Source organism: Juglans microcarpa x Juglans regia, chromosome 7D (assembly GCF_004785595.1).
Source record: "Juglans microcarpa x Juglans regia isolate MS1-56 chromosome 7D, Jm3101_v1.0, whole genome shotgun sequence".
NCBI lineage: Eukaryota > Viridiplantae > Streptophyta > Magnoliopsida > Fagales > Juglandaceae > Juglans > Juglans microcarpa x Juglans regia.
Window position 1 is genome coordinate 925,548 of NC_054606.1, and position 26,800 is coordinate 952,347.

General features: G+C 36.8%; 4 protein-coding genes across 20 annotated transcripts; 2 read left to right on the forward strand and 2 right to left on the reverse strand.

Moving 5' to 3' along the window:
* The first annotated feature begins 1,358 nt into the window (after nt 1-1,358).
* Nucleotides 1,359-10,070, forward strand: LOC121239688 (CSC1-like protein At3g54510). 13 transcript variants are annotated; one of them, XM_041136966.1, is made up of 10 exons: nt 1,366-1,710; nt 2,571-2,711; nt 4,121-4,184; nt 4,435-4,647; nt 5,098-5,286; nt 6,436-6,734; nt 7,589-7,868; nt 8,112-8,390; nt 9,070-9,303; nt 9,415-9,729. In XM_041136966.1, the coding sequence occupies exons 1-10, from the start codon at nt 1,427-1,429 to the stop codon at nt 9,619-9,621; spliced, it is 2,190 nt and encodes a 729-aa protein (XP_040992900.1). In that variant the 5' UTR covers nt 1,366-1,426; the 3' UTR covers nt 9,622-9,729. The 13 variants fall into 13 exon arrangements, with proteins under 13 accessions (XP_040992910.1, XP_040992907.1, XP_040992901.1 ...); XM_041136968.1 differs by lacking the exon at nt 9,415-9,729 and adding an exon at nt 9,805-10,070 and having other exon boundaries at nt 1,367-1,710; XM_041136973.1 differs by lacking the exons at nt 9,070-9,303; nt 9,415-9,729 and adding an exon at nt 9,805-10,070 and having other exon boundaries at nt 1,364-1,710.
* A 1,211-nt stretch (nt 10,071-11,281) lies between these two features.
* On the reverse strand, nt 11,282-12,805 carry LOC121238465 (proline-rich protein 4-like). Of its 2 annotated transcripts, XM_041135322.1 has the most exons (3): nt 12,587-12,778; nt 11,822-12,447; nt 11,282-11,755 (listed from the first exon to the last, which is right to left on the reverse strand). In XM_041135322.1, exons 1-3 carry the CDS (start codon nt 12,675-12,677, stop codon nt 11,474-11,476), a joined length of 999 nt encoding a protein of 332 aa, XP_040991256.1. In that variant the 5' UTR covers nt 12,678-12,778; the 3' UTR covers nt 11,282-11,473. The 2 variants fall into 2 exon arrangements, with proteins under 2 accessions (XP_040991256.1, XP_040991255.1); XM_041135321.1 differs by having other exon boundaries at nt 11,282-12,447; nt 12,587-12,805.
* A 3,875-nt stretch (nt 12,806-16,680) lies between these two features.
* LOC121238462 (integrator complex subunit 9) lies at nt 16,681-22,983 on the forward strand. 2 transcript variants are annotated; one of them, XM_041135320.1, is made up of 12 exons: nt 16,681-16,801; nt 16,952-17,032; nt 17,141-17,530; nt 17,618-17,832; nt 18,480-18,803; nt 19,006-19,201; nt 19,467-19,559; nt 19,685-19,776; nt 20,532-20,649; nt 20,801-20,886; nt 21,597-21,648; nt 22,295-22,983. In XM_041135320.1, exons 2-12 carry the CDS (start codon nt 17,024-17,026, stop codon nt 22,817-22,819), a joined length of 2,100 nt encoding a protein of 699 aa, XP_040991254.1. In that variant the 5' UTR covers nt 16,681-16,801; nt 16,952-17,023; the 3' UTR covers nt 22,820-22,983. The 2 variants fall into 2 exon arrangements, with proteins under 2 accessions (XP_040991254.1, XP_040991253.1); XM_041135319.1 differs by having other exon boundaries at nt 16,687-16,801; nt 16,957-17,032.
* A 257-nt stretch (nt 22,984-23,240) lies between these two features.
* Nucleotides 23,241-26,800, reverse strand: LOC121238466 (annexin D3). Of its 3 annotated transcripts, none has more exons than XM_041135325.1 (6): nt 26,473-26,800; nt 25,783-25,930; nt 24,718-24,945; nt 24,237-24,449; nt 24,061-24,150; nt 23,241-23,553 (listed from the first exon to the last, which is right to left on the reverse strand). In XM_041135325.1, the coding sequence occupies exons 1-6, from the start codon at nt 26,568-26,570 to the stop codon at nt 23,350-23,352; spliced, it is 981 nt and encodes a 326-aa protein (XP_040991259.1). In that variant the 5' UTR covers nt 26,571-26,800; the 3' UTR covers nt 23,241-23,349. The 3 variants fall into 3 exon arrangements, with proteins under 3 accessions (XP_040991259.1, XP_040991257.1, XP_040991260.1); XM_041135323.1 differs by having other exon boundaries at nt 25,783-25,928; nt 26,465-26,799; XM_041135326.1 differs by having other exon boundaries at nt 25,783-25,928; nt 26,495-26,798.

Below are 26,800 nucleotides of genomic sequence, written 5' to 3' on the forward strand. Positions count from 1 at the left end.
AATTGTATAATTACTATGTAATCGTTTTGAAAAAATGAATAAAACATGAGATCTATATAAAAAAATTAATTTTTTAATAATAGGCTTAACTCTTTTTCAAATTAATTATACAGTATTTATATACTTTACGATTATATGTAAAATTACTCATAAATTAAAATATATCTAACCAAACACGGGTCAACCCGATATCATGGGTGAACATCCATGGGCCATGGCCCACAGAAGCATCCTCCACATTTCCAAGGCAAAAAACGTTCATCATGCTCTTCTAGAAAAAACACGGCTTTCTTTTCGAGTGTTAGATTCGGTTATAAAGTAGTAGAGTTTGAAAAGGCTAAAACTCAAAAAGGGAAGCCGAAAGGAGTATGGACTCACCCATCCATTCCAAATGAGGTGGGAATTGGGATGGACGCTTTTCTTTTTGGGAAAAGTTTGCTTTCAAATCTTTGAAATATGGAAAATGATAAAGTTTATAATTAATTTACTATTTTATTTAAAATGAAGGGTAGTTAAATAAAATTAAAATTATTTTTTAATGAAGTGTCACAATTATATTGATTGATATAAAATTAATTATAAATCAATTATAAAATAGTTGTACGTGTATTATTATTTTTTGAATATATGCAAGATTTCAATACTAGTCCAATTTAATAATTTTATATAAAAAAAATAGACACAATATTTAATATTTATATGATATTCACAATTTCACACCATCGTGTACGAATAAACTATATATAAAAATTTATTCAGATTGAAAAAAAAGGACATTGGAAGAGAAGAAAAATAACTTTTATTGAATCTCAATCCTCATTGAAAGTAAAGATGATTAAAGATAAAAATCTTGAAAAAAAATTAATAGATGAGATTAAAAGAATAAAAAAAAAAATCTAAAATCAAGAGCAACATTTTTCTTTCTAAATTTTGTATTCAATGCTAATCAAAACTTTCAATTACGCATATAAATACATGCGAATTAAATACAAATTAGTTTATGAGATTATTAAGGTTGATATCTTAATATTTTCTAGGAGTCATTTTTTAAAAATAAAAGAAAATTTTCATTTATTATCTTCACACATTATATATTTTTTTTAATTTTTTTCTCTTACAAAATGTATAATATATAGACGATAAATAGAAGAATTTAATTAATTTAAAAAAAATAAAATAAAATTTTAAAAAATATAATGTGTAATATATAGAGATGATGACAAGCAAAGTCGAAAATAAAAATACAGTAAGATGGAAGGAGACAAGGAGCTTGCTTAATCCTAACTTTCGTACTTTCATGTACCTCCGCCACGTACCACCTAAGGTGGCAACCTCTCTCTCTCTCTCTCTCTCTCTCTCTCTGTTTTACTCTGTTGCCTTGTACAGAGATCTCTTTTCTCTATCTCTGTCGTGTATTTGTGTGAAGATGAATACTCAGAGCTTGTTTGCTTCGGCTGCCATTAACATAGGCTTGGCCTTTGTTGTTCTCTCTCTCTTCGCTATCCTCAAGAAACAACCCTCAAACGCTCCCATATACTACGCTCGTCGTCTCTCGAAAGGTCACAACATTCACTTCCATCACTCTCTCTCAATCCATCGTTTCTTCCCTTCCGTTTCCTGGATTCCACGCGCTTTTCGCGTTACCGAAGACGAAATCCTCGAAACCGGGGGCCTCGACGCTCTTGTCATTATCAGACTCTTTAAATTCGGGTCAGTTTTTTTAAGTCTTTTATTTCTTTACGTGAACTCGCAGTTACTGCCTAAGATATTGTCATGGACTCATGGGAATACCCCTGATACTATTTACCATAGTTTTGTATAATATTATGGTGGATTACTATGATTACGAATAATAATATTGAGATGTTCATCGTATAAACTTGGGTGGGAATAGAATTTGTCACAGAATTAGTTGATCTATTCAACTAATGAGACCTCAACTCTTGCCAGTGGCCTGTCCCAGATGACATAAGCCTTGGTTTCTTACCTGGAGTACCAAGGTTCAAATTCCCCACCTGTTGCCTTGCAAAATAAGAAATAAAAAGAGACCTCAACTATTCCAGCATTAATCAAGGACTAATGAATATTTCAGCCTTCAGGTGCTGAGAATGACGATCCATCCTTCTGCAATTTATAGTTCAAGGGAAAAAAGAAGAAGCTTATTCAATGGCTTTTAAAACATGATGTCTTCAGGCTTTTCTATATTATGTCCCATGCTCATGTCTAAACGGTGATTTGTGCAGTTTTCCATTGCAGAAACGAAAATATGCTAGGCTGTGTTTTATAGAAAAATGAGTTGAATCTCGATTGTTATGATTAGATCTATTGTTTTTATTCAGTGTTCTAGTGTGTGCGTGCATGCGCGTCTTTGACCAAATGCTGTTATGTCGGGCATTGTAGAAATGAATGCGGCGGCTACTTAGAAATTGATGCTATGATATTCTTGCAATATTATATGAAATGATTTGACCTATAAACAATTCTTTGCACACTGCAGAAGGTTTCCAAACATTTATTGACAAGGATACTCTTAGGTTTTTTCATATATTTTAAATGTGCTTCTTTTGCAGCATCAAATTCTTTGTGGTATGCTCTCTTGTTGGACTGGCTGTACTTATCCCAGTTAATTACAATGGCCAGGATGGCTCATATCGAAGCTATCATTCCATGGATTCTTTTACAATATCTAACATTAGTCGAGGTTCCAACAGGTGAGACACTTTCTTGTTTGGATTTAGAGATAAGTTGAATAAAATATTGATAGAATATTAGTTTTAATATTATTATTGTTTTGAGATTTGAAAAAGTTGAATTGTTTATTATATTTTGTGTGGAAATTTGTAAAAGTTGTAGTGATGAAATGAGATGAGTTAAGAATCCAAACAAAGGCTAATCTTGGGCATGAAACCATTCACAAAGACTGGCATGAAGTAAATTCGCGCATTGGCAACACCTTTACCTGCGTTCTTTACGGGGAAAACGTTTGTTTGTTCTTTTTTTTTTCAACCTCATGCTCCAGAGTCATGGCATGCATGCTATTTCATGAGAAAAATACAGAAATAACTTGTGGCTCTAATGCTAGAAGTGAAAGAACATTTTGTCAGATTGGCTTAAAGGAAACATTCCGTAGCCTTTTTTCACCTGCTACTTGGCATCGTGCAACATTTGGCTACAGTTGACCATGTAACCTCGGCTAGAGAATTTTAGCAAACCACTTTATGTGTAAGATATCGTTTGAGCCTATGAAAAAACCAAACCCACCCCTTTACTTGAATGAGGCTGGAAAGGTCATTTTCTTAGATCAAATGGTGCGAATGCAAGTTTTCAAAAGTAACACTAAATTTTGGAATCTTTCATCATTACAATTTGTGATGGGGCCACCCTTGTTGTAACTGGGACTCAACCAGAGGAAGGCAAGACCACATATAATAGAACTTTGATGAAGTCCAGCCTACCATTTGGATGTGGATTCCTTACTGCCAGTCTTAATAGCCGACCGGTTACCTCTGTTCTTTAGTCACCCCCTCTTTTGTTTATTGAACCCACCCTTCATCCTTTGTGACATCCTTGGAAGATCTCCTCTCCTCTTAGTAAAATAGTCTAGTGGGAGTTTTTGGTATTTTTTAAGCTTAATATTCATATCAAGGGGTATCACCACAGGTAAAGTTTGCTTAGTGAGCATGAGAACCAGACTGGCGTATTTCACTAGGAATTTAATAACAAATAGGTGAAATTACACTCTTTACCCATGAACTACCCATAAACTATCAAAATTCAATTTGCACCCTAAACTACCTGTATCTTTCAATTTATACCACTGGTTAGATCTGACATTAAGATGAAAAATATGTTTTATTAAAAGAAATTAGTAATTGTAATTTTAGAACTAAAGAATCTTCCTCGTTGTTTAAATTGATGAAGCGTATATGTATCGTGTATAGATGCATAAGTGCAAGTACACAACTCTGAAAATTTAAACGTTTAACATTCTCATGTAACTTGTTTTGCTAGTTTGAGGTACTTTCTTTGATTTAGCATTGCATATTTACTTATTTGCAAGCTGAAATGACATTAACCACCAATTTGTTTACCCGAAGTTTCTTCCTATTTCAATCTGCAGGCTTTGGGTGCATTTTTCATGCTTATGGTTTATATCTCTCTATGGATTGTACCTACTATATGAGGTGAGGTTTGCAGTTATACATCTAAGCTGAATAGTTACTTGTTCACTCTGAAGAAGCACTTGATATATGGGGTATTTTTATTAGAGGAGTGCAAGCACAACAGTACAGTATAAGCAACTGTCACTCCTTGAACTCTTTCCTGACAAGTCTGAGTTTCGATGCTGATTATTGGAATAGTCATGTTGGTTCTTGGACTTCCAATTTCAGATAAGCTTACGTTGCATTTTTTTTTTAATTTCCAAAAATCCAGGAATACAATGGGATTTTGGTGAAAAGGATTCAACAACTTCGGAAGATAAGACATCGGCCTGACCAGTTTACTATTCTAGTTAGGGAAATTCCCTTTTGCACAGAACACAAGGCTCGTGGCTGCTATGTTGATCACTTCTTCTCTAAACATCATCCTTACACTTATCATGCTTATCAAATGTTGTACGATGGAAAAGATGTTGAGGTGTTGCTGGTAAGGTTGTAACAGTGTGAAACTGCTAATTCTTGAAATTTTAATTTTTCACTTTGTAAACTGTCAGCACTTGCGTTCACTATTCTTGAGACCCGTAGCTCCCGTTTTTCTAAATCTATTCCATGATTAAAGTTTAAGTTATTTTCCTTCAGAACAGTGCTCTTATTCCATGATTATAGTTCTGAGTTTGGACTAGCAGGATCTGAGATGAACGACGGTTGATGAATAGTGTTTTTAATATTAATTTTCACACATAGGAACTTTCCTCTTTTATTCATGGATGGAAACATACTGCTGGACAATGAGCTCTAGCCTTGTTTGCAGAGCTCCAGCCTTGTTTGCATGAGAGCTTGCTCTATTCAAAATTCTCTGTAATTAGCCCCACATGAGATATCCTTTAGTTTTTTTCTGTTTGTGATGGACACCTCTTACAGATTCTATTACATGTAGAGCCAGGCAGAATCTATTGCAAGAAAGATAAAGGACTTGAGAGAGGGGCCCATGGCTAACAAGCATAAGAGAGAACGTTTGCTCTTGGATGCATCTCAAGAATATGCTATATCCTTGCAACAGGAAAAGCTTCAAGTATTCTGCGAAAAGATACGCCAGTTACAGCGTGAGATTATAATCAAGCAAAAGGTAATTCTGATGGTGGCAATAATTACAATTAAATTCTGCACGGGTGGCATGGGCATTTATATTAATGTCTTTTTAACGTATGACATTTTGAGTTTGCCCTTCTTTACATTAAAACTACTAGGAAAAAGTGTTGCTCTCTCTCTCTCTCTCTCTCTCTCTCTCTATGTGTGTGTGTGTGTAAACTGGGTCCGGTACTTTTATGTATGAATATCATGCCATCTCCGATACATTTTATCATTGGTGCAGTATTCTTTCTAATATTTCTATCATGGACCACCGACTCTTTCCTGGAATCTGAACTTCTTGTCTTGGTAGTTGGTTAACATGTGTAGCTTTGTCCTGCCTGGAGTCATTTGACTTGCAAATAAAAATTGTTAAACCCCTTACCGGTAAATATCATTGTCAACGACACTCTGGTTAAGCTTAGATGATTGGGTACTTGATTAGCAGATGCTTAGTTAGGTAGAACAGAAGTCACCGTACTTATTGTTTTGTGAAGTAGAAATACAAATTAATCATCTTCGACACCTGCAACTTGTAAAAAAATCATCTTCTACATCTGCTATCATTAAATTCGTTGTCCAGGATCTTATGGTTTGGCTACGTTTGGTACTTGTGGATTCCTTGGTAAGCACAAAACTTCTAGGTAGGAGTCTTGATATATCTTTCTTTCACGACATTCTCAATTGGCCTAGTGGGATTGGGAGCACCACTGGTTCGACACACGGTGTTCTCTCTCTTTGCTACGCATGCACTATCTATATTCGGGCCACTTGGGTAAAGCATGTAGGGGATTGCTTGAGCTTGATAGAGGTATACGGTAGACTTGGGAAACAAAGGTTTTACTTAGGTAATTGTGCAGCTATAGGGTGGTTGAAACCAAAAAATGAATCTTTAGTAACAGGAGAGTGAATAGGCTAAACCAATCCATCATGAGTTGTCTTTTTGAATCAAGTGATAAAATCAGTGGCACCATAGCTATTGAAGGACCTCTCGTTATGTCTGTGTTGAAAATGTTCATGTGGCAATTTCCATACATACTTTTATGAGGTCCTGGATGCAAACTGAGACAACTCTGGGACAATTTGCATTGTTGGATTTTTTGAAGATACATAAATTTACATGTCCTTAGTTCTTCCATTTTTGTAGGAGTTACCTGTTGCCTTCGTTATATTCAAGTCTCGGTGGGGTGCTGCACTAGCTGCCCAATCTCAGCAGCACCCGCATCCACTTCTATGGATCACTGAAATGGCTCCAGAACCAAGGGATGTATCCTGGAGGAGTTTGGTGATTCCCTATAGAATATTGTGGCTTTACAAAATCGGGGTTGTTCTTGCAGCATCAGTTCTTACGATTTTCTTTGCTATCCCAGTCACTGCTGTTCAAGGAATTGCCAGATTTGAGAAACTAAAGAAATGGTTTCCTCCAGCTATGGCTGTACAGTTGATGTAAGGAACTCTGCTCTTGCTCTGCTCCTAGTTAAAGACGGTTGATGTAAGAGCTCCATTCTTGCTCCATTCCTTCTGGGGATGATTAGTGTTAGTGGAATCTTTTCCGCTTATGACTTAGACACCTCAATCCCTTTGTCTACAATTAACTCAGTAGTTTGATGAAAATTTTCCAAACAAATTAACTCAGTAGTTTGATGAAAATTTTCCAAACTTCACTATGGGCATGGCATCATCATAAAATTTAAGAACCTAAAATTGGTACAGTTGATAAATCTTTGTGAACTAGGAGTCTATGCATGCATGATGTAAAATTAGGGTGTTTGTCCCTGTTGCTTGATACACATAACTCATAAGAGATCCACTGGGAACTAGATTGAGCTCTTTCATTTCATTTTTAAAATTTTTTTGTTCCTTTTTATGTTATTATCTTTGGAGCACTTTGATTTCATTGGCATTTTAAAATTTATATATTGTCACACTTAAGATGAGATGGTGTATAAACTTTCTCATACCCACAACACATGCACATGCCCAACCCCTTTCTGTCCATTGAATTACTGAAAATTAGTTTCTTAAGAGTTTCCCTATTCATCCAAACTTTTGAATCCCTGATCTTTTGAACTCTCGAACTTCTTGTCCTTGCATATCCTATTGCTATTCCACTTTCAAATGCCAACCTTCTTTTTCATCATCCTAGGCTTTCTTTTTGTATTTGACTACATACAATAGAGATTGAAGAAAATTTAAAATAGAATAAACATGCAAAGATACAATGATGTGTGTGATATAATGATGTTTGCTGACTTTGAAATCAAATAAATATCCTCCTCTGATGCATTAATTATCAACAGACCAGGCTTAAGCTCTATCTTGACAGGGTATCTTCCTAGTGTCATTCTCAAAGGTTTTATATACATTGTCCCCTTTGCAATGCTTGGGATGGCTAAAGCAGCAGGTTGTATTTCAAAGAGCAAAGAGGAGATTAAAGCTTGCAACATGGTTTTCTATTTTCTTGTGGGAAATGTTTTCTTTTTGAGCGTGTTGTCAGGGTCCTTATTAGATGAAATCGGAGAATCTTTTACTCACCCCAAGGATTTTCCTAGTCATCTGGCTGGTGCTGTCTCTGCTCAAGTAAGCTTGTTAACCTTTATTCATATTGCTGGCTCTTTTTAATAATCTTTATATTATTAAATAATTTTTTTTTTCAAAAGCTTTAATAGAAAGGGCATCATTAAAATGATAATTTTCTTTACATTCAAAAGAAATTGTGTATAAGATTGGAAGCTCTGGAAAGTTATTTCCAACTATTCAGAAGTTTTATGTTTGCAATAGATTTGTGCTTACCTGTTTTACAGCTAATATATTGTGTTCCAGGCAGATTTCTTCATGACATACATCTTAACAGATGGGCTTTCAGGGTTTTCTTTGGAGATTCTTCAGCCTGGCTTACTCTTTTGGGATGTTATAAAATCGATAACATTTGGCCATGGGAAGAAGAAAAATCCTTATCTATATTCACTACCCTACTTTAGGATTATTCCTATGGTCTCATTGTCAGTACTGATTGGTACAGTATATGCAGTTGTGGCACCATTTCTGCTCCCATTTCTTATTGGCTACTTCTCTCTAGGCTATGCTGTTTACGTCAACCAGGTTGGATTTCTTACCTGACTCTTGTCAACCAAGTGCATCTTTTTACATGTAATTGGATGCTTCCATGGACTAGTCTTTCACCATCAAGATGTGTTATTACTTTAACGATGTCAAGGTGGTCATCATTAGAACCTAAGCAAACATAAAATGGGGAAAGAAAACTACCTTAGGACAAAGCAGCAAATTGTACATTTGTTTTGCTGTTTTTTCTTTTTAAATGATATGGGCCTCTTGTTTGTAACAAAGTTTGTACATCTAAAAAGGCATTATCCATTACTTGAGTTTTATTCTGCTGTTTTTTATGATCAAATATTTATTACTCTAGAAAGCATTCGTGTTGGGATGCCATTGCAGGGACCATGGCAACTCCCGCCTTTTAATTTTCAGGTGCCACTCTGCCCATTTTTCTCCTCCTCTTCTCGCTTTTTCGCTGAAAAAAGAAAGATCCCTGTGAACCAAGTTACCTCCTTTACCATGTATAGCCCTTTACCATGTATCAAACATTGTCCTGAGTGGAGTCAAAACTATTCCCACACTTCCATTCATATGGAACCAGTATCATCTACTTCTGTCATTGCAAGGATTGATATACACCTAGAAATTCAATAATTGGTTCTTTTTTAACAAGTTAATTTCTCTGAATGATCAATTTCAAGGATCATAATGACAATTTCTGCAGATTGAAGATGTATATGAAACTGTGTATGAGACATGTGGACAATACTGGCCATACATTCATCTCTATATTGTCATTGCGATCATTCTAATGCAAATTACTATGATTGGTCTTTTTGGACTGAAGTCAAAGCCAGCTGCTTCCATATTAACAATTCCACTCCTCTTGTTCACCCTGATGTTTAATGAGTACTGCAAGAAACGATTTCTTCCCACATTCCACCATTACCCTGTCCAGGTATATATATTACTTGAAGTGCTGGTTGAGAAGCCATTAGTGTTATTAGTCGTTTCTTTTAACACTATTATTTTATTGCCGCTCTTATGTAACTTGTCCATCTTCCTGCAGGCTGCAGCCATAACTTGGCAAGATTTGTTTAGTCTTGTAATAAGCAACTTCTTAATCACCTTTGTGTTGTCTCTGTGGGTTGAGAAAGCTGGACTTCTAGCCTTTAGATGCACCTCAAATTTACAATTTGCGCTTCAAAAACTGTTTTTTCTGGATGGTCTAAACTTGCTCCAGCTCTTCTTTCTGGATGGCCTTAGCGTATTTTAGTTATCTTAATGACTTCCTATGATTCCGTGATTTCCTTGGTCCCATTTATAGGAGCCAGAGCCTGAAGGAGATGCACCTAAACCTTGGTCTATTAGCATGAAATGGTTGCATAGTGTATGTGTGTGTCATTATCTATTCGTTATATTCCAGCTATAACCTGATTACGGATTTTTTTTTTATCAGAATGCTGTAGAAAACGATGAGCTTGATGTGAAGAGCAGGCAGATGGAAGTTAACTACGAGGGTGCGATTAATGCATATTGTTCCCCATGTTTGCAGCCTGTAAACTTCCTGGAATCAGAATCGAGCTCGACACAACCATTAGTTTCTCCATTTCCATCTGAGTTCTAGCTTTGTTTATTTCCGTCTCCATTCTTTTGAACTACTCGAACAAACTACGCACCCTTTTGACATAAGATGTTGAATTATTTCATCATCAACAATTTTGTACAGGATCCTTCTCTGATATTGAGACCAAGAGTATTAAATACGTTATATGACAATAAGCTAGAGATTACTACATTAATTACAATTTACATATCCTTCTAAGTCATACAGAAGGTTGATAATATTTGTTTCTTCTTTTTTGAAAGTTAGAGGCCCCATCGAATGGTTGAGAGGAAGAGTTGAACTAGTTAGCTGAAAGGTGGTCCTTTGGCCGAATGCACGGAATCTTTCAATAAATTTGAGAGAGAAACAAGAAAGAACACCTCATAACACGGTGTAAAGCTGAATGCATGATTGAGTTACATTTATTCATTCGTACGTGCTAGCTCTTTCAAATGTCAATTAGATATTGTTGGAAAGCGATGAGAAGTGGAAAAAGGAAACAAAATAAAATCAGGCCAACAACTTCCACCTCGCATTATGCACACATATACGCGCGCGGTGGGAACTTGAAGACACAGAAAGAGAGAGAAGTTGCCCTTACGTACCTACCATGCATGAGCCGCTGCATTTACTCGGTTGATTAGCTTTTCAAAGAGGTTTCCCGCCCCGTATGCTTGCCTACTCTAATGTCAACTGCGCAGTTACCTTTATTTGTGCTAAGGCCGGCTAGCTAGTTTTGTACCTGCCTGCACCAGCACCGCCCTTGAAAAATATTCAAGTTTATAGTTCAATTCTAGTATCTTTTATACCAGCTTTTTGTTTTCAAAGGAATATATATATATATATATATATATATATAATATAGATACGCGCGCGCGCACACACCAGTTTTTCAAAGAAAAAGGGTTCCGGGGAAATAAGCTAAGTAGAATATCTGTAGGGCCGTTTGCCAGTTAATTTTAACGCATGCATGCAAGTACTTATTAGCGTTAAGCATGAGAAAAAGAAGAGAAACGCTTCATCACAAAGAAGATTTCTTTGTTGATATAACACTTCTAAAGAAAGAAGTAGGTGTTAAAAACATGCATTGGACTTCCAAGAATGATTAAAGCGATCCCACATCCATTGTGGTCGATGCAAAAGTATTAGTTAGATCTATGATTTCTGCTTTGGAGTTAATAACATCCCAAAATGTTAGATCAATAGCTCCCATGAAAATTTTCTGCTTACCTCTAAGTCAGAAAATATGAGTGATAGGGAAAGTTTCTGGCCCAGCGAGTGTCAATAATGATTAATTGCGAGAAAAAGAAAAGAAAGAAAGTCCTGGCCATTTTGGTCGTCATAATTGACGTTTTTAGTCGTCCAAAGGAGCTTTGTATAAATATAAATAGTTACAACTTCCAGCAGGATCATAACATTATGAATATAAACCATTAACATTAATAATCATTCACTCTTCCCTCTCTTCATTGTCTTCACTTTATTACAGTAGAGCTACACTGATACCAGATCAATAATTATTCTAAGGAATGGGTTTCTTGAAGATTGGCTTGTGAATTGGAAAAGGAGGGAGTGGCTTCTTGGGGATTGGAAATGGATGGGGAAGAGGCTTCTTGAAAATGGGTAGATGTGGAGGAAGCGGTTTTTCGAAAACTGGAATTGGAGGCAAAGGCTTCTTGACAAAAGGTTTCTTAAATATCGGAATTGGTGGTGGAAGTGGTTTCTTGACGATAGGAAATGGTGGAAGTAATGGTTTCTTAAACACTGGAATTGGTGGCGGAAGTGGCTTCTTAAATATTGGGATTTTCGGAGGAAGCGGCTTCTTGAAAATGGGTATTGGTGGTGGGAGTGGCTTCTTAAAGATTGGGATTTTCGGAGGAAGCGGCTTCTTGAAAATGGGTATTGGTGGTGGGAGTGGCTTCTTAAAGATTGGAATTTTCGGGGGAAGTGGCTTCTTAAAAACTGGAATTGGTGGCGGCAATGGCTTCTTGATAATTGGAATTTTTGGAGGAAGCGGCTTCTTAATAATTGGAATTGGTGACAGTAATGGCTTCTTGAAAATAGGAATTTTTGGTGGAAAAGGCTTCTTGATAATTGGAATTGGTGGCAGTAATGGCTTCTCGAAAATAGGAATTGGTGGTGGTAATGGCTTCTTAAAAAATGGAATTGGTGGTGGAAGTGGTTTCTTAAAAAATGGAATTGGTGGCGGAAGTGGTTTCTTGAAACCAGGAATTGGTGGCAGAAGTAATGGTTTCTCAACGAATGGAAATTTTGGTGGAAGAGGCTTTTTGAAAGTTGGAAGTGGGTGTGGATGCAACTTCTTAAAAAACGGTTTCTTAAACGGTGGGAATGGTTTCTTAAATGGTGGGAATGGTTTCTTATAAAGTGGTGGATGTGGTAGAAAAGGTTTCTTGAATTTCTCTTCTTCTTGGTGGAGATCTGCAGCCACTTTGTGTTCTACATTCTGAGGCTTTCCATCACTGTTTACACCAAGTTCTGCACAAACAAATGCACAAGATCATCATATGCAAGGATTATAAAAGCAGATGATGTCAATATTAAACCATAATGCACTTGACAACTGAGCATCTTAGTATCTGCAAATTAAGTCAAAGCATCAAAAGGAAGAAGGTACCTGTTGAGGTGGCCTGGACATGGCAACTTAAAGCAAACAAGCACACCCAGAAGGCTAGAAGAGCCCCTGGCCATGGGGATTTCGTCCTCATAGTGAACCCTGATGATGGCTTTTTGGGTTTTACCTGCAAAAGTTAATTTGCAATCTGCTTCAATGTCTGGGTGTCATTGAGTTGCAGAGGTCCATCTCTTATATCGTGAGCATGGTGAAGCTATTTAAGCGGTGCACTCACCCTGCACTAAATAGCGGCTTTTATAGTATGTAGTTTGGGATGAAAAGTAGTAACCTGCCCACCGGATTTGCCGCTCAGACGCCACTATCATCATTGATGAGCTCCCCCCAACCGTCTTCCAGTTTTGGTTGTATTTTTGCGGCTTTCAATTTTCATACAGTACCTGGTCTCCGTACAGTAAGAATGGACATTGATTTCTCCCCACAGCACGTAGAACCCATCATTTAATGCAGTAGAATCAAATGCAGATGGAAAAAAAACAGAGTGCACAAGGATAAAACAGGATGATCTACTCGCAGTATACAATGATTACTTAATGATAACTTAGCAAACATTTCATTTTATTATTATAATTTTTTTTAAATTTTTTTATAAATATAATAAATAATTTAACTTTTTTAATTTTTAAAATAATAATAATATTAAAAATTAATATTTTAATAATATTTTATTCAACTCAATTTATCTCATCTTAATTCACTATCTAAACAATAACTTCATAATAAAAATACCCATATATTGTAGAGAAGATAATTAACGTTTTGAAATTCAACTACCAATGAAGAGTAGGGCACTTACTACTGAATAGATGGAGTCGATTGGGTCAGGACTTGAGCCTATAAATGCACCATATGCCACAAATTCTGATAACAAGAGCTCACAAGAAAAAATAAATAAAATAAGAAAATAAAATGACAACATAAATATGTGTTGAATATATTTATACATTTTTTTTTAAAGAGTCAGGGTCACAAGTCCACGAGTGACCCCTCTCCACATTTATTAAAAAATCATCACTTATAGCAGAAGAATACCTTAACAAAAAGACCCAACCCACTCGTGTACTATCAACATTGGTAAACACAACCTTACAACAAAAAACACGCCGGATATTAAAATCGACAGCGAATATTAGCCATACCCAAAAAGCGTTAATTATCTGTACAAACCTCGCACCTCACGAGGTAAATCCACTGCCTCTAACACGAGAAACTCCTCCTCTAAAGCCCTAGCTTTAACTAATTCATCAGTCACTTTATTTCCCTCCCTAAAAATATGAGTGATAGAAAAATCAAACCCAACCAACAAAGTTAACAAATAATCCCAAAAATCTTAAATATACCACATTGTACAAATTCTACCTCTCAACCAAGACATCACAATTAAAGAATCACATATAATATCTATGGAAAAAAAATCAAGCTGTCGGCATATTTTTATTCTTTCAAGAATTACCTGAAGCTCCGCTTTGTTACTAGTACAAGATCCAAAAAATTTTAAAAAAGCAAAGACTAACCTCCATGATTCCAAAGAACCCCACCTCCCCACTAGAACCCGGATTCCCAAAAGAATTCCCATCTAAATTCAATTTGAATCTTCCAATAGGAGGCTTCAACCATCAAACAATATCAACTCATGGAGGTCGAGCTTGTACTGGGTGTATCTCCAATCTTGACAAAATTTTTAAATCCTACGTAGACATCCTCTTATAAAGCAAATTCACCAAGCGATTTCGAATGTCATAAAAGATATAAAAGACATTTTTTTTATATGAATAATTTTGATAGTTCAGTCTTGAAATGTGTAATTTTCGCGTACTTCTTTTAAAGAAATGTATAAATCTGAAATGTATATAAAAAATTTATTTTTTTAATAATAGTCCTTACTTTTTTTTTTTAAATAGAATATACAAAAACTTCTGTAGCTGCATCTAGTCTATAAGGAATGAGTACGGTGGCCGAATAAAAATGGCAGCCCAATTCTAGACCCAATCTGTGAAACACGAGCCTAAGACACGTCCTACATTTCCATAACCCCACGCGTATTTTCATGCTCCCCCAAACTCTTCTTCAGATTCTCAGACTGGATACCGAACAACTGCGTGCCACCTTGTGAAAACGAGTAATGACGCCTTTCCTCACCATCTCTAAGGCTTTGCTCCCCAGCTTTCAACTATAGTTTCACTATTTTTCACATACAAATGAAATTTTCAATATGTTTAATGAGTAATTATATTCTTAGGCCACTTAAGTCTCCAACATCACACACTAGCTGAGCTAGATGGCCTTTTTTTCTTTTTTTTTTCTTTTTTTTTTTCTCAAAACCATTCATTTTGAAGACTACTTCCACATTTTTTACCTTCTCCCTCAAATCTTCCATTCGGATTCGCCCCTTCGCCGTTTCGTTACAAACACCAACTAAATATTATAATGGATGACATGGTTGAACAGAGTGTAACTAGAAGAGAAGGTGAGCATCTTGCAAGTGTCCATTGGGGGATATAAAACTCCAGCAAAATCAACTATTTTTACCGAGTTCATATCATACAATAGTCAAGTGTAATTTGTACAAGAAAAACAATTACACTCATCTTCAAAAATATTTTACACCCTAATTATTGGATGATCTAAGGTCTAAAAATATCATCCACCTTACTAATTAGAGATCTAAGTCAACTAATCAAATTCCCCATATTAAATGTCTACCTATCACCGAACTCTGCAAGTTTGTTCATTCAAATCATCCATTGCCAAGGTTCTCTTCCCATATCACCTCAAGTTTCTCCACTTTGCATACCCTTTGAAAAAAAAAAAAAACATAGAAGCTATTAAAAAATCTACACAATCTGAAATGGTTCACTGTTGTGCCGTTTGAGATGCTTAGGAGCTGGGGACTCGGATTCGGCTTTTGTGGGGATTCGGCGTTCGCAGATGGAGATGCATTTTACTCGAAGGAATTGGACCGTTTTACTTAAACTCGATCGGCCACATCAGTTGGTGTGTGGAGTTGGAGGCTATAACAGCTTAGGACTAGATTTTCTCATGTTTAATATACATAAGTTGAAACCAAATCTGTCTGTATTCCTTTTCAATTAATTTTGAAACTTTATAGAGTTCGTCTTTTCTCATTTTAAACTCGACATTCTCTCTCTGTTTCTTGCTTCTCCACCCCCCACCACCTGGCGATTGAAGCATTTTTTATTTTTTATTTCGTCGCTTTCCAAGACATGAATAGAATAATTCTGGGCACTGCAGTCCTTATTCAAGGCCTCCCCAAGCACGACTATGAAACGGAACGTTTCACTTAATAAAACGATTCCGTTTCATCCCTACCCAAAATGAGCACTGCTACAACTCCCTCCCTCTCCCAAATTCCCCTTGCCCACTGCCCCGGCACTGCTCTCAGGCTCTCTCTCTCTCTCTCTCTCTCTCGCTCTATAATCGGACGTCTGCCAAACATACGCCTCAAATCAGACCAGATGTAGTTTGCTATATGTAAACTATCTGTAGTTATCTAAATGGGTTTTGGTCTATTTTAATTTTGGATTTCGATTTCGATTTCGATTTCGAGTTTTTTCACCTTCGATTTTAATGGATTTTATCAATTTGGCTTTTCCCCATGTCCATTCTAATCTTTGGTTAATTTTGGTGGTGTTTCTGGTTTTAAATGGTTTAGGATCCTGATATAGCTGTGGTGTTTATTCTTTTACAAGTTTTGATTCCAGCAAGTAGTGCTTCAAAGGAGAAAGCCTAGGTTTGGATTTTAAGAATTCTATGTTTATCTTGCTGAATACAACTATTTTACCATCAAGTTAAGTGAATACCAGAAATCAGGAAAATTTGAGACTGTCCATCCAAGTGCCAAGAAAAAATCTTTTTCGAACACTTAGGAGGATACGAAACACGGGCCATTCTCGGGCAGAACCACTGGAGAGTGGAGGGAGGGAGGGAAGGACGATCTGATAATTTGAGCTCTAGGGACTTTTTGACATTTCACCTCAATTCGAAGAGTAAATTACTATAAAGTCCCATTCGTCCGCAGGCCCCTATTTGGGACGGTACCTAGCAGTTCTCCCAAGACATATTCAGCGAACCATGCTCAAGGGCTTGCAAATGAATGAGACTTGATTTAAAGAAGGTAGAGGCGTTGTCGTTGAAGATGAAGACCACCCATGTATTTTCTTGACCTCTCCTATCAACCCGGTATTTCTTCAATCTTTCCTACGTTTACCCATCTCTCTCTCTCTCTCTCTCTCGTAGTTAATGTGTTTGATCAAATGTACAAGTGACCTCAACCCAGTGTAATGCCTTCGTTGGGTTTTTTTCAACTAATGGGTTTTATTTATTTTGAAGGATACGATCTTTGTAGGTGAAGTTAAGGGTCTGCCGTGTTTGCAGCGACAAATTTTCGTGCTTTTTATCTCCATGAAATTTGTAAGTTTCTTTCTGCGTAGTTACCGTTAATTTGCATACATAAATACCTCTGTCTGAATATGTGCATGTAAAATATTGTAGGGGATTGATAAGCTTCATTTTATGCAGACATGTTTGAGTAAAGGTGGGGGTTTTCATTTCCCACCATGCCACATACTCAATGTATGCGGGTTTAGGATCTTGTTTGATTGCCCGCTGGACCTTTCAGCTCTTACAATCTTTTCTCCTGTTCCCACCGGTTATCGTGATGTGGTAGATGAAAAGGATTCTGATTGTATACGCTATAGTATTTTGGATTCGGATTGTGTGACTTGGAAGAGGCAGAAAATTGGAAAGCCCCTCGATGCAAATGATTTGATCTGTGCAGTACCTTGGTACAAAATTGTCAAGTATTTGCACCTTTGGAATGTGTCATTCATTGATGTTGTGTTGATTTCGAGCCCAATGGGAATGCTAGGATTACCATTCCTTACTCGAATGAAGGGATTTTCTGCTAAGGTATGAAGAATTCAGCTATGATATTAGTTTAGCCTTAAAAAATATTGTAGATATGATTGCATTAATTTTGGTTGGTAACTTTGCCAGATATATGTGACTGAAGTAACCGCTAGACTTGGGCAGCTTATGATGGAGGATCTTGTTTCAATGCATATGGAGTTCAGGCAGTTTTATGGACCTGAGGGGTCTACTTTCCCTCGCTGGATGGAGCAGGAAGAGCTTGACCTGCGGCCATCTGCATTGAGAGAAGTAGTTTTAGGCAAAGATGGGGCTGAGCTGGGTGGTTGGATGCCCTTGTACAGGTAACTGATGTTTTATTTGATAGTCTATGGAGCTGTTTGTTGAAATGTTTAGTGGCATACTGGCTTTGCATCTTTCTTGAACTAGTTTTTTATATCTCATTGTCTATTACTAAGGCCTTGCTAAGCAAAGCACTCATCTAAACAAAGAACTTTTCCGTCAACTTCTAAAGAAGGGTAACAAAATTTGATTCTGAAAGGAACCTCAGACTCTCGGATGAATTTAATTCTCTGGGACTGAGTTTTTTTCATATTGCAATACCTGTTTCATGGTGCTATTCAATTGAAGAGGTTGACCTAATGCTTTCCGTGGTGCAATAGGGTCTTTTGTCCAATTTCTATGTTGATTGGCGAGTTGGGGAATTCCCCTGCTTGTTAGTTTTGAGCTCCATGAGTGATTAGTATAAATCTGGGATCTTCCTGCCTTCAGGCAATCCTATATCTAGGCATGCTTTCCATGATGCAGTTGACATGGAGCAGCTGCTTTTTCTAGTTTGATGTTTTCAAGTTTCTCTGTCTTCTGTATAAATTATAAATAAACAACAAAGTCGACATTCCCACAAGACCAGTGCATTTCTTATTCTCAACTTTCATTGAAGGCAAGATAGCAAATTCCTGTGTTTGATGATGTAATAAGTGGAATTTATCAGTGCAGCTGACGTGAAGGACTGCTTGCAGAAGGTTCAGACGCTAAGGTATGCTGAAGAGGTCTGCTATAATGGAAAATTGGTCATAAAGGCATTCAGCTCTGGTCTAGAAATAGGCACTTGTAATTGGTCAATAAATGGTCCGAAGAGAGACATTGCCTTTATTTCAAGCTCTATCTTTGTTCCTGCTCATGCGATGAGTTTTGATTATCTTGCTCTTCAAGGGAAAGATATCGTATTATATTCAGATTTATCATCCCTGGACACCACGGAGGGTGTTGAGGATGGTTACTCTTTTCTAACTACTGACAGTTTCTCAACTCTAAGGTATTTATCTCTTTGCTTGGTTTTGACAGTTTTCTTGAGGGGTTCTATGTTTTTCTTGAGGGGTTCTATGTTTTTCATTAGACGCTGTACTTTAGCTATTTACATTTTTAAATTTCCTTCTTTTGACAAATTTGCAGTTGCTAACTTTGATATCGAAACTTTCTGCCTTTTTAATTAACTTCTGTAGCTCTGAAAATAACAGTTGGGAAGAGTCTGCCAAAGCCTTACTCAATACTTCTGAGCATTTGGAAGAAAGGGAGAAACTATATTATCTATGCTCCTGTGCCACAGATTCTCTTAAAGCCAGTGGTTCAGTCCTTATTCCCATCAACCGACTTGGAACGTTTATTCAACTTTTGGAGCAGATATCAGCTTTGCTTGAATCTTCATCTCTGAAGGTAGCCATTTACTCTTTTTTTCCCTTTTGGGAAAACACATTTAGTCTCTACAAAAGAAGTTATAGCAGAAAATAGAATCTTTGAATCTATTTTATAAATACCATATTCAATCAAGACAAGTAAAAATACTTATTAAAAAATCAAGAGAAGTAAGAATGTGCAAAACTTATGTCAAAGCCTGGCTTATTACTTTAGTAGGACATGCTTCTTGACGTGATCAATTAATGCTTCCTATTTTATAATCAGATTATTAATCGTTTTCTAGGTTCCTATATATGTTATTTCTTCAGTAGCTGAAGAACTCTTGGCATACACCAATGTCATTCCAGAATGGCTATGCAAAGAGCGGCAAGAAAAGGTAAAAAATATTTTTACGCTTATTGATTGCAGCTTGTGTTGTGTTTTTGTCAACGCCCAACATTCTAGGGTTAGAAATCAGATAACAGGCATGCTCTAATTTTACTCTCTTGAGGGTTTTTGCAGCTTTTCTCTGGTGAGCCTTTATTTGCACATGTCGAGCTCATAAAAGATAACAAGCTTCACGTGTTGCCCGCAGTTCATTCACCTAAACTTTTGTAAGATGCAGCCTCCTTTCTTTCTCTTAATGTTCATGGTATAGAGACTCTTTGAAAGATTTTTATCAAAAGAACTTGATTCTTTTTTTTTTTTTTTTTTCTCCTGAATTACAAAGTTATGGTTCCCTGCTCAATTACAATGGTATTAACTTAAGCCTATTAAAAAGTAGCACTGCACCAACCTCATGTCTTTGTAAAGAATTTAAACAGAGATATTTCCTTATGCTGTTAAGTCTTCTTTGAAACCAAGACCCAGGTGTCATTCTCAATGCTTCTTTGGAACTTTTTACGGCCATAAACTCAAATGAGTTGTGATAATGCTTGTAGGAGTCATATTCAGGGGGATACAATTGCCAGAAATGTGCAATAAAATTACACCTAAAACCCACATAAACCTTATTTTCTATATCAAAAAGGTGTGGAGTAGAGTGTCTTCCTTAATAAAACCCAAAGGTTAGAGAAAATTCGTGTGTCCTGCTGAAGAGGTTTGAGTGTGTGCGCGTGCGTGCACGCATGCGTACATGCACAATTTACTTCTCTCTCACACTCCCCTCCCCCGAAGTCAGCCTCCTGTCCTTTTTCTTTCATTTTATCTTGGTGTTTTGGCTTATCATTTACCTTTGTGGAACATTCGTCACACACCATTTAAGTAGAGTAACACATCAACATTGCTATGTGATGACTTTGGCATTGCTTACCAACTTGTATGGTATGTCATCAGTGTTCAACACTTGAAACTGACATTTTGCGGATAGAACTAATTGGCAGGAACCATGCATCGTATTTTGTCCTCACTGGTGTCTACGGCTTGGTCCAGTTGTTCATTTGCTTCATCGTTGGTCGGGGGATCCAAACTCCTTGCTTGTTCTAGAGGTGCTAATATACTATAAAAATCATTTTGCTGGCTTGTTTATCAAGTTATATTTCACTGAATCATCTCAATTGTATGTGCAACTGATTTTTACCATACGTGATTACTGGGATGTATTTATTAATAAGCATAAAATGGATGGCCAATATGCAGAGTGGACAGGATGTGCAGCTGGCGCTGTTGCCTTTCCAGCCAATGGAAATGAAGGTTCTTCAGTGCTCATTTCTCTCTGGAATAAAGTAAGGGTTACTTTTTTACCCTACATGTGTGATGTGTTGATGAATTTGAAATTACTTAGCCAGGATAAACTCAGCTGCCCAACTCTTATTGTCTATTTCACCAACCCCCCCCCCCCCCCCTCTCTTGTTCTCTCTTGTTTCTGTGCATGTTGTGTGTGTTTATAGAGATATATATATATATATATATGTCTACGTACGCATATATTTAAAAATAGTAATTCTTGTTGAATTATGTGTCACATGGGAAGGTCTTCTAAATGGAGTCTAGAATTATTTGGATCTACTGCTTTTGTCGTTAACTACATCGATTTGATTTTGTACTTGATGGAAATTTGTAAAAACTGAAAGCACAATAATATACTGAGATTTTCCTATAAGCATCATATACAACTAAGATACCCCATTAGACTTAAATAATAGTATAATACCTTTCTAACAAGTTATGTTCTAGTGGAAGAATCTTATTGTTTGGCCCTGCACCACCAAACATGAGTAATGTGTGAAGATAGGCATTGAGCGATGTTTGTAGGTTAAAAAGGGCTGTATCTTGAACAGCCATACAACTCGTTTGCACCTAGCAAACTGTTCAGATTTTAAGGCCAAAAAATTTTTAAATTGCCTTACACCCCTGCACTGCAGAACTTGACTGCTGAAACTAACTGTTGGTTTCAATTTTAATTTGCTTTTTGACTTGTATATTATTTTTGCAGATTGCCGAAAATTCTACCTTTGCTGAATGTATTGCAGCCAAAAATTACTCTGGTACTCCTACACTTCTTATCACGGTCTACTTAATGACCTATACAGTCATTCACAATGTCTGGCAGGTGCTTATCATTTGCAATTTCTCCCCTAAACAACAAAATGTTGCACTCAATCCTTCCATTTCAAATTGATTGGACATTGAAAGCAACTATTTAGAGATCATGTGCTTATCACCTAACCTCTAGCCATTGCCTAACAATGAATTTATAATGTGTTTGAGAGAGAGGGGAACAGTAAGTGGCGGGGAGGTGGGTACTGAGTGCATCAGCTGCTGCTAACAGCAGAAGACGTAGATTACCCTGGCACGGCACATGGCTGGCAGCTCCACAAGGACTCGATCCTTATCCTCTTCGGCTTCACCACCTTCTTGTTCTCCAGCACCATCCACATCGGCAACCTGGGCACCTCCAAAGGCTAATGTCTTCAACCAAAAACTAATCAAAAGGACCAGCTGAATCCTCACCATGTTCTGTTCTGAATCTTAACCATCCAACCCTCTGACCCAAACAATCTTTACTCTCAACCTTAGATCAGTATCTGAGATCACAAGTGCACAACTTGGCTAAACTATATTTTGTTAATCTGATATGGGATTTGTTAATCAATCTAATCAGTTCTTTATTTTCTGTTCTCTTTTACTTAGTTGCCAGAGGATTTGAGGCAGAAGGTCAGATTTACAAATGTGAATCCATTCAGTGTCTTTCATTATTCTGAAAATAAAACATTAATCATACCAAGCTTGAAGGACAGTTCAGAACTAGAAATTGCAACGGACTTGGCTTTCCAGTTCCAGTGGAGAAATTTGAAACACGAAAATATGAATATCACAAGATTAAAGGGAGAGCTGCATGTAGATCATGGCAAGCACTGGTTACACTCTGGAAATAAGCCATCGAAGTCAAATTCCTCCAAAAGTAGGCCACTTCTACACTGGGGCACACCTGATTTGGAAACGCTTCTGAGTATTTTATCAAAGATGGGCATTAATGCATCTGTAGAACAAGGTGTGGGTGTTGAAGGATCAGAGAAAGCTTGTAAGGTACATGTCCATGATCCTAAGAAGGCTTTGATAGAAATCGGTGAAACAGGTACTGTTATTAGTGCTGTCGATGAGAATTTGGCCTCTCTCATTTTTGAAGCCATGGATAGCATTTTAGATGGCATTTAATAGAACCGAATTCTTAGTTTTCTTTTCTTTTCTTTTTCTTTCTTGGGATTTGGGCCACGCGGGGAGGGGGATTAAAAAAAATGGAAACTAAAATTGAACAGGATACTCAATTTTCAATGCTTGTTCATCAGTAAAATGCCATAATCATTGACATGTTCTACCTACTGTTTCTTACCTATAGTTGTGATTTGTTAGAACGGTAGATGAGTACTTAAATTCTTCATTTCGCATCAGTTTAAATTATTCATCATGCTAACTATTGAATGAACAATTTCCCAAGTGTTCACAGTAATACCCTGAATAATCACTGGATTTGCAGCCGTGACAGTCATATATCCATTTGGGAAAAAATCTTCCCAAGTTATGTACAAACAATAAACTTAGAGATTCTCATTAAATATAAATAAAAAAACCAACTTTGATCCACAGGTAACACACCCATCACATATTTTATTCCAATGAGGTCAATAAGCAATCCAAGGTCATGAATGAAATAAAAACAAACGCAGGTGGGGTAGAGGTAGAATCATTCATATTTTTGCTCCAAGCAAAGTCATCAAGAAATTTTTGTAGTATCCTGAAGTGTCACCAATAACTGCATTGTCAAGGCTGCTATTATACATGTTGTAATACTCCCCTCTGATTTTCATTGTGTCGATTTCAGCTCGACTTACGATTGCTCTTGTTAGAGAATCTTCATCTGTCCCCAGCCCAATAATTGAGTTTCCGATTACCTGGTGACATCTCAAGCAATGGAGAATGTATTAAAGATAACTGCTAGTTCCAAAACAGTTCAAAAGATCATGCTAAACATTCAACTTGGATGACTATATTCAAAATAAAACCTAAAGGGATTCCGTAGAAAAGTAGAGCACAACCAGGTTTCAGAGAAGTAAAATGGGCAACTAAAGAAGAAAAGTTCTGCTGAAGTTTCCGAAAGGATATTCACTTTCACTTTCTCGTATTAAATGTAGGAACTGATAATTGGACCATCTGTCAAGGAAACCGCAAAGTTTGGCCAGATGAACATGAAAAAACTGGAATCATTCTTACCAATTTGCTTGGTAAGACGCGAGGTTTTAAATCCAAGCTCGGTATTGTTTGATTCACAGAAGAAAAGGGAAAAAATGGTTCTAGTCTTACATTTCAAGCCAGGTTTTAAGCTGATGTGTATAGACACAGAAGAACATTTACAAGAATCTGCAGCCTCAAACTTCCTAGGTTGGGAGGAAAGAATTTACCTCTGCAAAATGCTTCTCAGGGGAGTCAATGCACCAAATTACCATTTTCAAAAGAGACTCTAAATCTTCATTCCCACAGCCTTTAATATCCTGTCAAGAAACATCAGTTATGATATTATTCCCAAAGAAACAAAAAACAACAAATAGTTTTTGATTAGTTAATGAACAAGATAGACCACGTCAATGGGGTTTCCATGGTTTAGCTTGTAACAGTCAAAAGTTGCTCTGAGCTGAAAGAAATTCCTTGTGCAAAGGATCCATGCAACTTGATCACAATCTAATTGCTTTGCTTTGATAGCTTCATGTAATGTAGCTGCCTCCGACCTCGCGACTGACATATCCACCACTTCTTTGTCATACCTGTAGGAGCTCACTAGACTCGCTAGCAGCTGCACAAAGCCACGTTATGAACCATCAATATATTCCAAATTTCGATTGAATACACAAGTGAAAATTGAACTTCACAAAGCTAAGTGGACTGACTTTAGCCTACAGACTGATGTCAAACAGGCCCTATAATATGATGCCATGGGCAGATTTCATGAAACAGGTGAGCTCAGTAAGTTTCATGAGCTCGCCTGTTTCATGAAATGAATTTCATCAAATGTTTGCTTCTTATGTGTATGACTGAGGTTGCCTTGGGTTCATATCACTTACCTTTCCGAGTGGCATATCAACAGTGGAGGCAATATCCTCTTCAAGTGAGCAATCAAAAAGAGCACAATAGGCCTGCCTGACTGCCATCAGATGATGAGGAGATGATGCACATGCTACCTCAACTATCACTTCTAGGTGTTTGATTCCTTTCTTCTTTATCCTTAATGCATCCTTTGCCAGTCTAGCATCCCTTTCTGGAGGATCTTGTGTCCACAAAATCACTGCTTTCTATCAACATCAGGTGACGGAATTGTTACATATAAACATATGGAATTACATATGCGAGCGCAATAGCTTAATGGAATGGCATGCTCTTGTTATAACAAAAATGTCATTCAAAATAACCCATTGACCTTAATGGCCATTTTGAAACCTGTCTAGATGCAAAACCCGTATAACGATCAGAAGTACAGCTATATAGTAAGTTATGAGCATAGTTTTGTAGAATAGATCCTCTGCCATTGTCAATTATCTCTAATTAAAATTCAGAACCAAATGAGTTGCTGATGAAAAGCAACCCTTTATTTATTTTTTTTCATTCGAACAAGTCTTTTTTTCTTCTTCTCGGCATTTAAACAAGTCAACCATGCAGATATTTGAGTTAACTGAAAACTGGTTAGTACAACCAGATGATCCATCACCGTGTTCTCCTAAAATACAAACGAAAACATGCATTAGCAGTGATTGGATTGGTCCATATATATATATATATTTGTTAATAAATTATTTATCAATTGGAACTGTAAATGGAAATCAAATTCAAGAAACAAGTTGATCCCTTCAAGACATTTTAACAAAATCAATAGATTTAGATATAAACATGATGATTTTCTTTCTTAAGCTACTACATCTTGACAATCAACATTCACTATAAACTTGTTTGCACATACGCTGTCTGATTTACATAAAAAAACACTCCCATGCACACACATAATGCCATCACCACCACACCCAACAACAACAAGAATTCATGTTCGGTTAATTTTTTAGGTAACTTTTAGATTTCTGGAACTTTTTCTCCTATTTTATGACAATGAGGGACATGATAGGAAAGAGGAGACATACTCTAAAATCGCCAGAAAGTTCAGAATCGAGCCGCTCAATGAGTGATTCATTGTAAAGCTGCTGATATCTGTCTTTAATTATCCTCCTTTGGCTTGTAGTCCTGCACCCTAATACCCGTATTACAGCCTTCTCGTCCGTCCCCCATCCTATATTATAGCAAGACAAACATGGTAAGCAATCCATTTACAAAAACATTCATGAAAAAATATTTCAGATGAATATTGCAACTCCTTAATTTACTACTGCTACCCCATATCTTTGAAAGGACGAAAAAGAAATCCACAAACAAATAGAAAAAAAACTGGTGTAAAGATATTAACTTAGTAAATTCTAAGAAATCTTCGATAGAAATTCAAGGAATAGAGGGGAAAATCACCATAATCAATATTAAATTATCATAATTCGATTTCAGTCTTCTAATTTGGTTGAGATTAAGGCTTAGACGTCGATTTGAATTAATTTCATCAGTCATCCCATAATCATGCATAAATTAGATTGCGTAATTTTCAACATTATAAAAACAGAGCTATTGAGATGAAGATCATCGTATTTCAGTCCCAGTCATCTCTGATCACTGCAATGAATTAATAGACACATAATCACATATATTGCATATTGAAGCGAAAAATAAAACAACCCGAGAGTGAAATAACATAAGAATTAAGAACATCATGGCACTCACTACCACACACACAGCGAGTCGGAGACACACCATCGAAGGCTTTCTTGAGTCGCTCACAGTCTTGGTCTGCAGAAGGAACCACATTTGGCACTCTCAACGTACCCATTTTTTCCTTATCCGTCAAGAGCTTTTTTCTCTGCAAATCAGATTCAGTGAGCTAAACCCAATTGGAAACGATTCAGTTTCTTCGTACTACAAATACTATGTGACTGAGGGTTTATCTAACGGAGCACGTCTGTTCTTTGGCTGTCTTTGTTTTGTTCTTCATTGCTCTCTTTCCTTTCCGTGATCAGTTGGTTTCCCTCCCTCCTCGTAGGCTCAAACCCCGCTGGAATA

What these genes read in the sequence shown, in the direction of transcription:
- LOC121239688 (XM_041136964.1), top strand. Translation starts at nt 1,427, where the DNA reads ATGAATACTCAGAGCTTGTTTGCTTCGGCTGCCATTAACATAGGCTTG. An exon ending in GATTGTACCTACTATATGAG is followed by an intron (nt 4,185 to 4,434) that starts GTGAGGTTTGCA and finishes CCAAAAATCCAG; the next exon opens with GAATACAATGGGATTTTGGT. An exon ending in GCTATGGCTGTACAGTTGAT is followed by an intron (nt 6,735 to 7,588) that starts GTAAGGAACTCT and finishes AATTATCAACAG; the next exon opens with ACCAGGCTTAAGCTCTATCT.
- LOC121238465 (XM_041135321.1), bottom strand. Translation starts at nt 12,677, where the DNA reads ATGAGGACGAAATCCCCATGGCCAGGGGCTCTTCTAGCCTTCTGGGTG. An exon ending in TGTCCAGGCCACCTCAACAG is followed by an intron (nt 12,448 to 12,586) that starts GTACCTTCTTCC and finishes TTGTTTGTGCAG; the next exon opens with AACTTGGTGTAAACAGTGAT.
- LOC121238462 (XM_041135320.1), top strand. An exon ending in GCAAAGAGCGGCAAGAAAAG is followed by an intron (nt 19,560 to 19,684) that starts GTAAAAAATATT and finishes GGGTTTTTGCAG; the next exon opens with CTTTTCTCTGGTGAGCCTTT. An exon ending in ACTCCTTGCTTGTTCTAGAG is followed by an intron (nt 20,650 to 20,800) that starts GTGCTAATATAC and finishes GCCAATATGCAG; the next exon opens with AGTGGACAGGATGTGCAGCT.
- LOC121238466 (XM_041135323.1), bottom strand. Translation starts at nt 26,570, where the DNA reads ATGGGTACGTTGAGAGTGCCAAATGTGGTTCCTTCTGCAGACCAAGAC. An exon ending in AACTTTCTGGCGATTTTAGA is followed by an intron (nt 24,946 to 25,782) that starts GTATGTCTCCTC and finishes TGATGTTGATAG; the next exon opens with AAAGCAGTGATTTTGTGGAC. An exon ending in CTGAGAAGCATTTTGCAGAG is followed by an intron (nt 23,554 to 24,060) that starts GTAAATTCTTTC and finishes AGATGTCACCAG; the next exon opens with GTAATCGGAAACTCAATTAT.